Source organism: Molothrus ater, chromosome 16, assembly GCF_012460135.2.
Source record: "Molothrus ater isolate BHLD 08-10-18 breed brown headed cowbird chromosome 16, BPBGC_Mater_1.1, whole genome shotgun sequence".
Classification (NCBI taxonomy): Eukaryota; Metazoa; Chordata; class Aves; order Passeriformes; family Icteridae; genus Molothrus; species Molothrus ater.
This window is the reverse complement of record NC_050493.2, coordinates 14,486,004-14,499,946: the sequence shown is the minus strand read 5'-3', so window position 1 is coordinate 14,499,946 and position 13,943 is coordinate 14,486,004. Positions and strand designations below refer to the sequence as shown.

At 45.9% G+C, this 13,943-nt stretch overlaps 1 protein-coding gene across 1 annotated transcript in view; it reads right to left on the bottom strand.

The window, feature by feature from the left end:
* DNAAF8 (dynein axonemal assembly factor 8) overlaps window positions 1-13,827 on the bottom strand; it is a 99,580-nt gene extending 85,753 nt beyond the window's left edge. Inside the window, exons 1-9 of the mRNA XM_054516600.1 lie at window positions 13,748-13,827; window positions 11,837-11,996; window positions 8,574-8,687; window positions 7,427-7,903; window positions 4,689-4,785; window positions 4,210-4,348; window positions 3,183-3,329; window positions 2,735-2,815; window positions 338-691 (exon numbers count right to left, since the gene is read on the bottom strand). Of these exons, the coding sequence (XP_054372575.1) occupies window positions 338-691; window positions 2,735-2,815; window positions 3,183-3,329; window positions 4,210-4,348; window positions 4,689-4,785; window positions 7,427-7,903; window positions 8,574-8,687; window positions 11,837-11,983 (1,556 nt within the window). The 5' untranslated portion in view covers window positions 11,984-11,996; window positions 13,748-13,827. The remainder of the gene's footprint in view (window positions 1-337; window positions 692-2,734; window positions 2,816-3,182; window positions 3,330-4,209; window positions 4,349-4,688; window positions 4,786-7,426; window positions 7,904-8,573; window positions 8,688-11,836; window positions 11,997-13,747) is intronic.
* Between the last annotated feature and the right edge of the window lie 116 nt (window positions 13,828-13,943).

Sequence of the window (13,943 nt, the reverse complement as noted above, 5' to 3'; positions counted from 1 at the left end):
CAGACCCTATTTTCTAGGAAGCTCTGCTTAGGAAACCTCAGTGCTGTTGTTCCTAAAGGAGATCAATACTGTGTTATCCTCCTCTTCTGCAGAATAAAAGCTAAAGAAAAAGGCTCCATTTCCAATGTCAGAAGTGCCACAGCTCATCTAATGCCAGGCCCCACTGAGGCTGCCTCTAAACCTTCCAGCAGTAGCTGCCAGGACTGCTGTTCTTGCCAGGTAACAAATCCAGACACCCTCTTGCTGCAACTCACAGCCCAGGTAAGCAATTTTCTTTAATCCTGGACAATTAGAGAAGCCACATCCAAACCCTCTGATTACTTTCCCTGTGGGGTACCTTGGCAGTTCTGCTGTAATTAGAGGACACTCTGGAGCATCTCCTGCATTTGGAATCTTCTCAGCTTCCATTTTGTTCTCTTTCTCTGTGTCAGCTCTGTCACCCCCACAGCTTGAAAAGAGGGGACTTTCCTTGTCTGGTTCCAATCTCATCAGTTTCCTGGGAACCACCTCATTTGTCTCTTGCCTCACTTTACAAGATTGGTTTTGACTTTTATTAGAGGAAGCTGTGTCTTCCAGCCTTTCTGGATGCAGTTTCTCAGCTGGAACAGACGTTTTATGAAGAAGCTCCAAGGCCTTCCTACGGGCTGCTCGGATTTGTTGCAGTAACAGGCTCTTCCCTGAGCAATTCCTCCTGCAACAGAAATAAAAACCTGATTTCATCAAGATAAAGCATTATAGGAATAAACTCAATCTCTGAGGAACTTCACATATGATGAGAGCTCAAAACAAGGACTGGGCATCTGTAGGAGGAATAACTGGGGGTGACAGTAGCAATGTCACTGTCATATTTTCTGGAAAAATCCCTTCACCAGGATTTCTTCTCCTGGGAAGCTGAGAAGCCTCAGAGAAAAAGGAAAACAATATTATCTCATTTGCTTCTCCTGTGTTTTGCTGCTTTGGAATGTGGTTTGGAGATTGTTTATCCAATATGTGAATTGTTTCGACTTAATGACCAATCACAGTCAGGCTGTGTTGGACTCTGAGGAGAGAGTCAGGAGTTTTCATTATTATCTTTTAGCCTTCTGTCTGTATCCTTTCTCTATTCTTTAGTATAGTTTAGTATAGCATTCTTTAATATAATATCATAAAATAATAAATTAGCCTTCTAAGAACATGGAGTCAGATTCATCATTCCTCCCCACGATGGGGGACCCCAAAAATACCACATAGCATCAGCACTCAGGTGACACAAGCAGAGCCAGAACACAAAATTGATCCTCCTGGCAATTTATTTACCTCTTCTGCATTCAGGCACAACACAAACACCTACCAGAACAGCCCTGAACAAATGTACAGCTGGCATGGAAATCAGAGCCTATAGATTTTTGTCCCCTTTGGATACAGGGGTTGGGGTTCAAATACACACAGATGAAAGGTTTTTTTAATAATTATTACAGTTTTTGAATGCTTGGCTTAATTTCCTCAATGAGACTGCTAAACTGTCAGCAAGCACATTACTGTGGTAGTGGAATGATCTGTCCTGACATAATCTACATGCAGAGAATAATAATTCCTGTTTAATAATTTGTTCCAGATAAAAATGAAACTGGATAGTCCCCTCATGAATGAGATCAGAATCCCACCCTGCTTGAGACCAAGAGCATTTCTTATTTACAACCAGAACTGAGCAGCATTTGCCAGGCATTACATTTCTGCATGTTCTTTAGCAACATGAAGATGAATCAAAATCCAAGCTCTGCTCTTCATCACTGCAGATTTACACTGATGGAACAGCTGAAGTTGTGTCAGTGCCACAGAGAGTTCCTCAAGCATCCCCTTGTCCCTGCCTTTCACTGGTTTTGGGTTAGATGTTCTAAATTACATTGTTTGGGCTTCTTGTTGGGCTCATTGTTTGTCAAATCACCTCTTCTTCCAAAGCATTAGAAGAAGTGTAGATGGCTGGCACAAGAAGACACAGGTTCAGCTTGTCCCCTGCCCTGCTGTGAACTTGCAGGCTGCAGAACTCCAAATGGAACCCAGAGCATGAGTGCGGGAGGATGGTTAAATCTGACACCTCTGCTTCACATTAAACAAATGTCTCATAACCTATGGATATGAATCCAGGAGTTAGGCAAGCAAAAGCTGACATCTGTGCATGTTGAGGAGTTTACACTTTAGGATTCCACCCCTCCCACTCTCTCCCCTTTCCCCTCCAGTTAAGGAGAATTGGGAGGGCCCCTGTCCATACAATGTAGTCAATATTCTCTTTAAATCTCTATCCATTCTAGCCTATTTTATTATTTATAAAAATAAAGGTTTGTCTGACTCAACTCCCTACAACATCTCCAAAGTTTGGTTCTGAGGCTTGTCAAACATGGTTCTGGTGTCACTCACAGAGGGTTGGAGAAAAACTCACATTTTCCAGCCCCCAGGGCACCTCTGGATGTGTTTTGAGCTGGACCAAGCAGCTGGACAGGTGCAAATATTGCCTCAAGAATCAACAACTCTCTACCTTTGGTAGCTTCACCATGCAACAGGAAAAGAGTGACCTCCTGGGGCCACACTGGAGCACTTTCATTACTGTGCTTTTCTTTTTTTTTTCTGCTGTGAAGACCAGGAAGGACAATATTTAAGTACACAGATTTTCACTCTGATCATTGTTAGGGCAATTATTTTAGTTTCAGAAAAAATGAACATCATATCACTTGGAAACAGTCCTGGTAGGGAAACTTACATTCTCCTTTCTGCTTCATCCTGAATTGTCACAGTCTCTTCTTCTTCAGAGGAGGAGGAGGAGGAGGAGCTGTTACTTGCACTGTGAAACAATCAGACCATACTAATTAACCCTGTTCTAGCTGAGCGTTGGCTCTTGGTCATTTCTAAGATGCAAATTTAGAAAATGAGGAAAAAGGGAGAGATACTTCCAGGGAAGATCTACTGGATGTTATGGAGAGTCCTTCACACTATTACTCTAGCAAAAAGAAAATTCAAATATTCAAGCAACTAGAACAAAATGTTTATCTGTCTATTACCTAGTAGCTGCTTATTAGCTACAAGGTTTCTCCTTATTACAGAGGTGTGAAACAACATTTTTAAAGTTACATCTCATTGCATGAGATTCAGAAAGGTTTGTTTCTCACTTTTATTACTTGTTTCTCACTCCCAATAAAGCCAGGAATTACCTTTGTTCCTCTTCAGGGACTGTCACTGGCTTTGGTGGCTCAGCATCTCTCAAATCTATGTACACAGTTGCACGTTCTGGCAGGTCCTGGAAACTCATCCTGCCCATCCTCAGAGAACTTGGTGGGGATGACAGCAAGGCAGCATCCCTACACACAGAAAACACATCTCAGCACATCCTCTGCCTTATCCACCCAAGGAAACCTGCAGGGAGTGCCTCAGGATCAAAACTGGACTGAGAAAGGAGCTCTGTGCTTGGCTGCCACATAGATTCCAACTCTGCTTCTGCCTGCAATCAGAATTCAAGGATTCAGCTTCCCCCAGCAGCACAGATCACAGGCAGGATGAAGAGGGATATTTAGTTCTCAAAATGTGACACCACCAAATTGTTCTGGAGAACAAAGGCAGGCACCAGAGAGATCACAACTTTTAACATCTCAGTGTAAGAACGAGTTCCCCTTTCCTCTCTGCCTCTTCTGGCAATTCCATTTCATCTTCCCAGGCATACAAAGTGCAAATCATCCTAGTGGCTCTCCCTGCTCTGGCAATGAGGGTATTTCCCACCTTCCCCTCCACTCTTTCACTCATTATTTCCTCTGTGCTGCCACCATTGATGTTGCTCCCTCTGAACAGCCTGAAAATGCTTTTCCTTCACACGAAACCTCCAAGAAGCACTGACATCTCCACTGATACCCACAGAAAACCACCCTGTGTATTTTTGCTCAGTTGAGGTACCAGTAAAAGAAATTAGTAGCCTAAATGACAAAAAAAAGCTGAGCAGGATAATAGGCTTAGTCTCATTTTCCTGCCTTTCCCATTTTTCCCAAGAGCCTGGTAAGGTTTAGACAAAGGTTGATAGGGAATGCCAAGGTGTTTGTCATCAAAGGGAAATGAAGGACTGAGGATTCCAACTCCAGTATCAGCTTCCTGCAAGGCTACAGAGATAAATCCCTGTGGAAGACCAGGAGTTGCCCAGTATCCATTCTGGCAGCCAGGATTAGCTGGGATATGTGACAGAAAAGGACTCACTGATTGTCCTGCTGTCCCTGGAGGGAGCAGAGCTTGGCTGATGGCCTCTCACAGGGAGGGGACACTGCCCTGGGCTGCCTGGCACACAGCTCTCCCAGCCTTTCCATGAGCTCCTCTTCACACTTCCTCCTGAAGGTCTCTGTGGAAGAGCAACAAAATAATCATCAGTTGTGGTCTTCTGCCATGAAATCACCCAATATTCCCCATATTCACATTGTTCCTGTTCCTACAGCCTGGCAGCAGGGGAAGGATAAAGATAATATTGTAACTGGCTTGTCTGGCCCATGGCAGGCTGTGAAGCACTGGCTTCAGGCTAAGAAACCCAGATGAAATCTTGAGGGAAGCTAATTAAACATGTTTTAGAAGCATTTAAAAACCCCACTATGATTTCTGCATTCAGAATTATGCTGCAGGGAATAACTTAAATACAGGAACCTGAGTTTTATTTATTTTTATGCACTTTCAACTAGTGACATTACCATAATCTGCTGGTAAGAAAGCAACTTCTGCACGAGTTTTATCTCCCTGCTGCTCCAGCTCCTCAAGATTCTTGTCTACATTCCACTTTTCAAATGTCTGAAAGAAGACAAGAGAAATGTGATGGAAAGTTGACTCCCAAAAGACCACCCCTAATTTCAGTGCCAGCTTGCTTTCAGCAGTTCCAGAGGAAATGCTGTAAGGAAAGAAATGCATTTATTACATCCCTTCAGACACTGCATCCCTCCAGCTGCTTCAGCTACTTCTGCTGAGGCTCTTTCTCTGAGAATCATGAACCCTTTTGATAAGACTTCAAAAGATCACTGGAGACAGTGGAACAGATTAAAAAGTGGCCTGATACAAGGCCAAGCATGTGCATTCTGATCCTGAATAATGTGAGAACTTCTCACTGCCACCCACAGGAGAAGGACTTGTGGCTCTTCAGCTCTTTGAGATCAGCCTTTTCCTCCCCCTCCAGTTTCTGAGCAGGGTAAATTCCCATTGCTGTGGGTACAGTCAGTATCAGATGATACCTCACAGCTGCTCACCCCAGGCTGAAGAGAGGATCCTTTATTTCCTTGCTCTGAATCCTGGCTGAGGGCACACTCAGCTGACTCAGGTGCAAGAGGCTGCCATCACAGTCTACATGCATTTAAACCACTCATTGCTTTCCCCTCTGAATATTATTTATAATAATTTATATAAACTGAAGTTTTAATGAAAAGAATCCACACCCATGTGAAATATCACCAGAAATTCAAAGTGCTTACGAGTTTTATTGAAAGGAAGGGGGCTGGGAGTCGTGACAATGACACCACTGCCACAAACATGCATTTAATACAACCACTCATGGCCTTTGAAAAAGAAGAAGCAGCCTCCAAACCCAGCAGTTTCACCTTGTAAAACCTCCAGCATCTGCCCCTCTTGTTGAAGAGAAGGCTCTCCCTCCTTCCTGAGCAAAAAATCTTCACACATATCTGAACCTTGATTAGATCTATTCTAACACTGCAGCACTGGTTTAAGTTCCAGAAGGTCCAGAAGAAATGGAAGTGAAGGTTTGCATAATTCCATTTCTAATACAGAAAGGAACTTAAGAAAAAAAAATCAAATTAACTGATAGGAATCAAGAAGAAACTGTATATTAGGTTTAGCCACTTGACACAAACTGAGGTGCCTGGCTGAGCTGGGGAGCAACAACCCCTTTCAAATGAAAGTGAGAACACACTGAGCCTCTCAGAACTCACCCCAAAGCACCAGACTTCAGCTCACTGAAGTCACTGACATCAAACAGGCTCTGAAAGGCAAGTAGTGCTTCCTGAATTAACAGAGACTGAATTCTATGAGGTGAGCTGGGAATTACATCCAGACCCACTTGAAAAAGATGTCCTTCAATGATGCAGCACAATTTAACTCACAGTCCAGCAGCTGCATGATTTGCCTGGACTGGAACTGCTCTAACATCAAAAAGTTCATTTCTGTGAATACATGAAAGGGGAAGGGAAACATCTGTACTCTGACCTGTGGAAAGCTTTGAACAGAAAGATCAGGACCTGTTCTGTGCTGATTAAGTTCTAATGAACTTAAAAATCAATACAGGCAGATCTGTAACTCAGTGCTGAAGAAAACCACCCCTGACTCTGAGCCACATTCCAGCTAACACTGAGCTGCTCATCCCACCTGCCTTAGGTGGGTGAGATTTAGGACTTCAGGAACAACCCTAAACACCTCCTCACCTCCAGCACCCCACTGGAAGGCCAGGAAAGCTCCCTGGTTTAATGCAATTCTGCCTGGGACCTGAAAAACTTCTTGCCTTCCCAGGGACAGATGCTCTGGTTGGCTTCCCTAACAGTTCATGGACCTTGCTGCAGATCCATTTCCATGGGGGTTTGTGTGTGTGTGCATCAGCTCTTGTGGAAAATAGCCAGAATTTGACCATCACTTCAATAGTTCCTAATGAAAGGTTTATTTATGCTCTGAGCACTCAGAGCTAAGCTGTATTTTGCAATTTCTTGTGGAATCTTTGGTAGTAAAGTTGTATTCTCTGTTATGATTTGTTATGCTCTCCTGAATTTCTGATGCTTAGCAGACAAATATCACCTTGATTAGCTGTGCTTTTTCTTGACAATTACATGAATCTAACAAAGTACCCCAAATAATCTGTATCTTCTGACCTCAGCCTTCTGGGCCATGACCAGCTTGATCTCCTTAGTCATTCTTGAATCTCTCCTGTGTTCCTCTATTACCTTAAGAAGGGACATGGAAGTTCTAGCAGGTTGAATGTGCATCTCCTTTGAGCACAAGTAAAGATGGTATTAAACTGAACTCCTTGAACTGGGAAACCCTGGCAAATCCAGTGCTCTAGAGTATTTGGGGAGTATGTTACAAGATAAGTTTGGGCATTATTTCACAAAAATAAAATTTAAAATAGCAGCTTTGTGCTTAGGTTAAGTCCTTTCAGAGTAGTTGTGGCCTTGACTACTCACCTAATTTCCTTGTACCTTTTGTTTCTAGCAGTAATTTTTCCTATGTCTAAGTTGGTTATCTGCAGCAGCTTTTGCCATGGTTTGGACTTGCTCTGGGACAGCTTTTGGTACCTGTGTAGCACCCAGCCCTGTGGAGTGTCAAACTGGGACCTCAGCTGCTCACTGCAGTGGGGTTATGCAGGCACTGCACTGTGCCCCAGCCCACCTGCCCATTATTATTTTATTTCTGGTATATTTCTTTTATAAGGGCCACTTGCCTGCAGTGACAAATGGATCACTTCTCCAAGATGCTCAGCTGAGGAGGTTTCTGCCTTTGCAAATCTTCCTAGGCTGTTGTTGATGCCATGGGAGGGAGGCTTGACGTCCTGCTTTGGGGATGGCTCCACAAGGATCTTGGACAGTATCTTTGTCTCTATCAGCTTTTTTCTCTCCTCTTTACTGTACAGCTCTTGCACACACACTGCTGTGTTAGGCCAGGAGTTTGCTTTTTCCTTGGCCTGTGTCCTGCCCATTTCTTTCTCCTCAAGGTGATCTGTGGAATCTGAGGGAGACTCTTTAAGAACAACTCTCTTTTGGCTTGGCATTTCTTCAGTCTGGCTGGCAGGTTCAGGAGCCTCATCTTTAATCATTTGTACATCTTCTTCTGCAATGATTTGGGCACCATCTGTTTTTTCCTGAAAGTCAAAACTTTCCAGGTCTTCGTTCCAGATCTCCCATGGAAGTCTTTCTGTCTCCTGGATTTGCTACAGGTAGAGAAAGCACAAACACAGAGAAAGTCAATCTCCCTGAGCTTTGGAAGTGGATAAAAAAACCAAAACAGAGTGATTGGAAGGCAACAGCTCCAACTCAGACACCATATGGAAACAACCCACACCACATCCCTCATGGAAAACAGTGAGACTGTTTACTTTCCAAAAACTTTAATTTCAGGAACTGCTAAACATCCTTTAAATTACTTTTTCTTACATGTGCTCATTATTCCAACCCAAACCATACTGTGATTTCATGGATTTATCTTCACTGAGGGAACAATGTGATTATTTTATCCCAGAAAGCTGTTCAAAGAGTAAACTTCATACTTTTCCTCTTCCCTGCACTGTCCTAATTCATTTTCTGGACACATAAAATGATTGCACAGGAATTAGAGCACAGGAAAGAAAAACAGTAAAGGGGCAATAAAAACTACCAAGAGATGGGACAAAAAAGGTCCAAAATCTCAAGAACAGAGAAAACTCTAAAGGGCCACTGCAAAAAGAGAAAAAAGGTTTTATTTTCTAGTGAGAGGAAATACTGAGGACAAAACTTTTCCTGTTCTGACAAATAGGTCAGACATCAGCAGCTGCTCACACTGGGGACAGCCAGAAGAGAGGGGTGACAGGACAGCCCACACACAACAGTCCCAACCTGCTCCTGGGAGTCTTCCAGGGAAAACATCATCAGTTCCTCCGACAGGTCTGGAATTAAGTTGGGCAGGTCCCGCTGGAAGATGAAAAGCTCCTCATCACTCTCACAATCAGACTGCAAACAGAAAAAAACAGAGAAATTCAACAGGAGACTGCAATGCTCACTGATATTGGAATATCTGGTTTGCAGTGACAGCTCCCATGTTGGCACCTCTTGAAGTGCAGAGACAAGAAGTTTCCTTGCAGGTCACACCTTTGCTAGACAGTCTGGTAACCCAAGAGTCACCAACCCCACATTTCAGCAAGATCCAAATGTAAAAAACATGTAAAACATCAAATTCCCATGGAGGCTGATGACAAACATCCTGCTGAGAAAAGCAATGGAAAGTGTGGGAAGTTCTCTATCTCCCAAGTGATTCTCTGCACTACCTCATTCACCAGCAGAGAGGCAGGAGCAGAGCTGCTCAATATTTACAAGAGCCTGGAGTGCCAGGACAAGAGGGAATGGCTCCCACTGCCAGAGGGCAGGGCTGGATGGGACATTGGGAATTAGGAATTGTTCCCTGTGAGGGTGGGCAGGCCCTGGCACAGGGTGCCCAGAGCAGCTGGGGCTGCCCCTGCATCCCTGGCAGTGTCCCACGGCCAGGCTGGGCAGGGCTGGGAGCAGCCTGGGACAGTGGGAGGTGTCCCTGCCATGGCAGGGGTGGAACTCAATGAGCTTTGAGATCCCTCCAGCCCAAATCATTCTGGGATTCTCAGGGACTGGAAAGGCAAGGCCTCACCAGGCAAAGCCCAGTCCCACAGCACCCATGAGGAACAAGCAGGACAGAGCAGGGGGAGCAACCAGCCTGAGGCACAGCTCCAGATCCTTGGGCAATATTGGAGTGATGAGGCTGGGCAGAGATCAAGACTGAAAACTTTCAATTCACAGGTGAAAGTCTGGCTCAGGCAGGACCATAACTAGAAACCAAAACTCCCCTAACATAGCCCAGAGAGGGAGTGAAGGGCCAGTGCTGAGCTTAAACAGAGATGCTGGAGCCCCAGGTGAGGCCAGGCAGGGCCATGAAGGCTTTGCATTGCCCTGATTCCTGTTCAGAATGCAAACAGCATCTGGGTTTGGTTGGGCAGCATTTAGACAGCTCTGAAAAATCCCTGTTTTAAACATCAGATATGCATTGGAGATGAATCCTTATGCATGGACACCAAAAGGAGATTAAGCACCTCCTCAGCAGTCAGGACACAGCTTTCCTGCTTGTCCCTTTGTTTTGCAAGTGTGCATTTTTGGGAATTCACACTGCAGAGAATCCTCTCTGGTGTCATTAGCACAAACCCAACTGCAACAGAACATCTTTCCTCTTGATAAATTGCATTTCAGGGTAATGGAAGGGCTTCAGGGCATAAACCCTGTTTGTGAGTGCCATTTTTGGAGGTGGGAGCAGAGCATGTTCAGGTGACAGCTCTTGGATGCACAAATGGATCTTTCCCACGTGGAAACTCCTCGGACAAAGGTGCAGCCCTGGAACTGCAGCCTCAGCAGGACAGGGATTACACAACCAGATCTTCTGAATGCAAATGAAGAGCCAGACAGATTACCTCAGTTCCTTCTGCAGGAAATCTTTTCCATGTGGGATAGAAACAGAGAATTTGGAGACTGTAAAGAGTGAAAAAATTGTTCAGCATGATTTGGGGTTATTCAATGGTGTTTGGCACCAAAATCTGGAGATGCTCCTCTGCCTTAGCCTGGTTGTAATTTACTCAACAAGAAAACCTACAAATAACTTCAGTGTTGGGCCTTCATCTGTACTACAGAGACACATGTTAACAGGCAAGGGTTGTTCTAAATAATTAAAACAGTGGAGGTAGAGGGAACTCAGAACAGTGAGGGAATGTGGCTTGTCCAGCATGACAGTGACAGATCCAGGTGCAGAACCCAAGTCATGGAGTCCCCATAAACATTTTATCCAGCAGCTCATACTGCTGTGGATAATTGATTAATAATAAATAATAAATTGAAATTAAATAATAATTAATTAATATAGAAATAATAATAAAGAATAAATAAATACCCCCTGAGGCATTTCTGGCTCTTTCACATCTCACAATCTCCCCTGTACCATTAATGGCTACAATAAGTTGGGATAAAATACATCCTTTCTGTGTTCAAAATGTTTTTCAACTATATACATGTTTGAAAATTAACACAATGTTCTGATTTGGACAAAATGCCACTAATAATCAAATCTTGAGACACATTATCCCCTCAGAAAAGTCGATGCCAGAGCATCTTGGACTAGAGAGGAGCACCAGAGCAATGCTGTCCTGTGAGCAGAGATTTCAGCAGCCAAGAACAGCCTGGCCCAGACCCAGCAAGTGAAAAACCTGCACCAGTGAACACTGCAAACACCTCTCAGTCTCACACCTCATATGCAAAGGTTTCTGCAATTATGCTTCTTTGGCAGGTAAAAAGCACAAAAAAGCAACATGTCTTGTAGAGAACCAGCCTCAAGTACATAATAATCCATGATATCATGGAATACCAGCATGGTTTGGGCTGGAAGGGACCTCAAAGCCCATCTTTTCCCAGGCCCTGCCATGGCAGGGACACCTCCCACTGGCCCAGGCTGATCCAAGCTCTGCCCAGCCTGGCCTTGGGCACTGCCAGGGATCCAGGGGCAGCCCCAGCTGCTCTGGGCACCCTGTGCCAGGGCCTGCCCACCCTCCCAGGGAACAATTCCTAATTCCCAATGTCCCATGCAGCCCTGCCCTCTGGCAGTGGGAGCCATTCCCTGTGTCCTGTCCCTCCAGGCCTTGTCCCCAGTCCCTCTCCAGCTCTCCTGGAGCCCCTTCAGGCACTGAAGGCCACAATGAGATCACCCCAAAGCTTCTCCTCTCCAGGCTGAACAATCCCAGTTGTCTCAGCCTGGCTCCCAGCAGAGTTGCTCCATCCCTCTGATCATCCTGGAGCCTCCTCTGGACTTGATCCAGCAGCTCCAAGTCTGTGCTGGGCCCCAGGGCTGGAGGCAGCTCTGCAGGTGGGGCAGAATCCAAAGAATACAGGGAGAGGAGGTAGCAATTACACTCTGATAATTAAGGATAATCCAGAGGGCTGTGGATTAACACACAGTGTTCTATAGTTAGGACAGGCAGCCCACCCAGGATAGCACACCAGCCACACCAAAATGCCTGATAAGGTCACCTGCTCTTGCTTTTGAGAGATTTTTTTCCATGATCCAGAGAGAAGAAAGGCAGAATTTCAGTGCTTACTGTGGAGGAGTCGGAGTCCAGGGATGGGAGCTGGTCCTTCACTGCAGCAAGGATGGATCCCCACTGGAATGTCCTGTCCCCCTGCACAGGAGCTGCAGGAGGCTCAGCTGCATGTTCTGCATCCTCCCTTGGTGCTTCTGAGGCCATTGGGACAGCTTCCCTTCAAGCAGAGGAAAGATGAGCTTAAGGACACCTCTCCAAACATGAGATGACATCAGTGCGAAACAAGGACAAAGTGTGTGAGGAATTCCCAGCACTCCCAGCAGGAAATGTTAAAATTCTGCATTTTTGGAGCTATTCCTTTGCACCCGAGTTCAGAAAGGGCTGAGAGCTGTCTGCCCTACTCACCACACACACCTCAGGGCAGTTTAGCCCCTCATTTATAAAGAAATTTTTGGGATTTTTAGCCAGAGTGCTGTAACTGTGTCCTCTCCAAGCATGTTCCCATGTTCTGCCTGCAGGGATGGGACAGGAGCAGAGCAAAGGCAGCAAAGCTGACACCTCTGCTCTCAGCTGGATTGACTCCTCTTCCCAAATTCCCTCACATTCCCCTCCTCCCTACCCAAAGGACAGATAAAATGATCACAAAGTCATAGAATCTCATCATGGTTTGGGTTGGAATGGAGCTTAAAGTCTCTCTCCTACCCACCTGCCATGGGCAGAGAACCTTCCATGTGATTCATGTTTACTTTTGTTTTCACTGGATTTTTATTTTAAAAAATAGTTAAGAATAGACACATGCATGGATTTTGATCTCTCAAAGTGTTTCTAAATTGGATTCTTTCCTCCTGTTCCTTGATGTCCATGAGAAGTTGAGACAGCACAGTAGGAACTGCAGCTGAGCTAAGAGGTCAGATCATTCACCCTCAGAGAAAACCTTCACATTTTATGCTACAATCATATGGTTTTCTGGGCAGTCAAACATGAGAGTAAATGATTTCTGGTTCAGAGGTTTCACAGAATACCCAGGGCTGGAAGAGACCCACAAGGACCATGGGAGGTTGGTGACTGTGTGATTTTTACATGTGCTTATTATTCCAACTCAAACCATTCCGTGATTCCATGGACGTATGTTCATTGCTGAAGGAACAATGTGATTATTTTATCACATTTTTATTATTTTAAGTGTTGTTTAGGACTGAAATCACTGTTCAAGGGATCACACTGACACTGTTATCTGCATTGGCCAGGAACACTCCTCAGAATGTGAAGTTAAACTCATTTATCTCCCTGAGAAGTTTATAACTTGCAAATTGCCTCTGTAGATACTTTATAGGCCTCATCTATGATGGTTTTTTGGTGTGAGACAAACCCTGAATTTCACATAGATAAGAAAAAGGGAAATCCTCACAGCTGGAGCACTGTGCTCTGACACTGAGCAAAGCTTGCCAAGGGTCAGAAGAGCCCCATGGGGATAAAACAAAGTGCCTAGGATGGCTCCCTGTGCCAAATCCGAGATAAATATCCCAAGGTTATGGATGGACACTGGATCTGACTGGTCAGTCAGCTAATGCAGCATCCTCTGGGGGAGCAAGCAGCGCTCTGTGTCCAAAACAAACACTGGTTAGCAGTAGCACTTTCTGGAGAGCTTGGGCACGGAGGTCGGATGCTGGACTTGATGATCGTGGAGGTCTTTTCCAGCCTTAACGACTCCATGACTCTGAGACTTGAAACCCTGAGCTTTTCCTTGTGACGAGAACTGAGGCGTGCTGGGAAGGAGAGGCGGTGAGGATACCGCAATGGTGGGAGGCAGAGCTTGGCAGCCCCGGTGGGAGCCCCGGGCCAGGGTCGGGGCTCGCTGAGGGGCCCCACTCACAGCCCCGCAATGGCGGCCGCGGGCGCACGCGCACCGTCCCCATGGCAACGCGGCTCCCGCTCCCGGCCCCGCCCCGCCCCCCTGCCCTCACTCACGGCGCCCACCGCCCCGCTGAGCACCGGGCCGGGCCGGACGGCGGGCACAGCGAACCGGCGGCACCGGGACGAGCGCAGGGCCGGGGACAGCGCTGCGGGGCCGCGTCCTCGGGGACTGCTCGCTACAACCGCCCGCGGCCAGCCCCAACCCCATTGGCTGCCCTTCGCCCCGCCCCTCACACGGGCTCCTCCCATT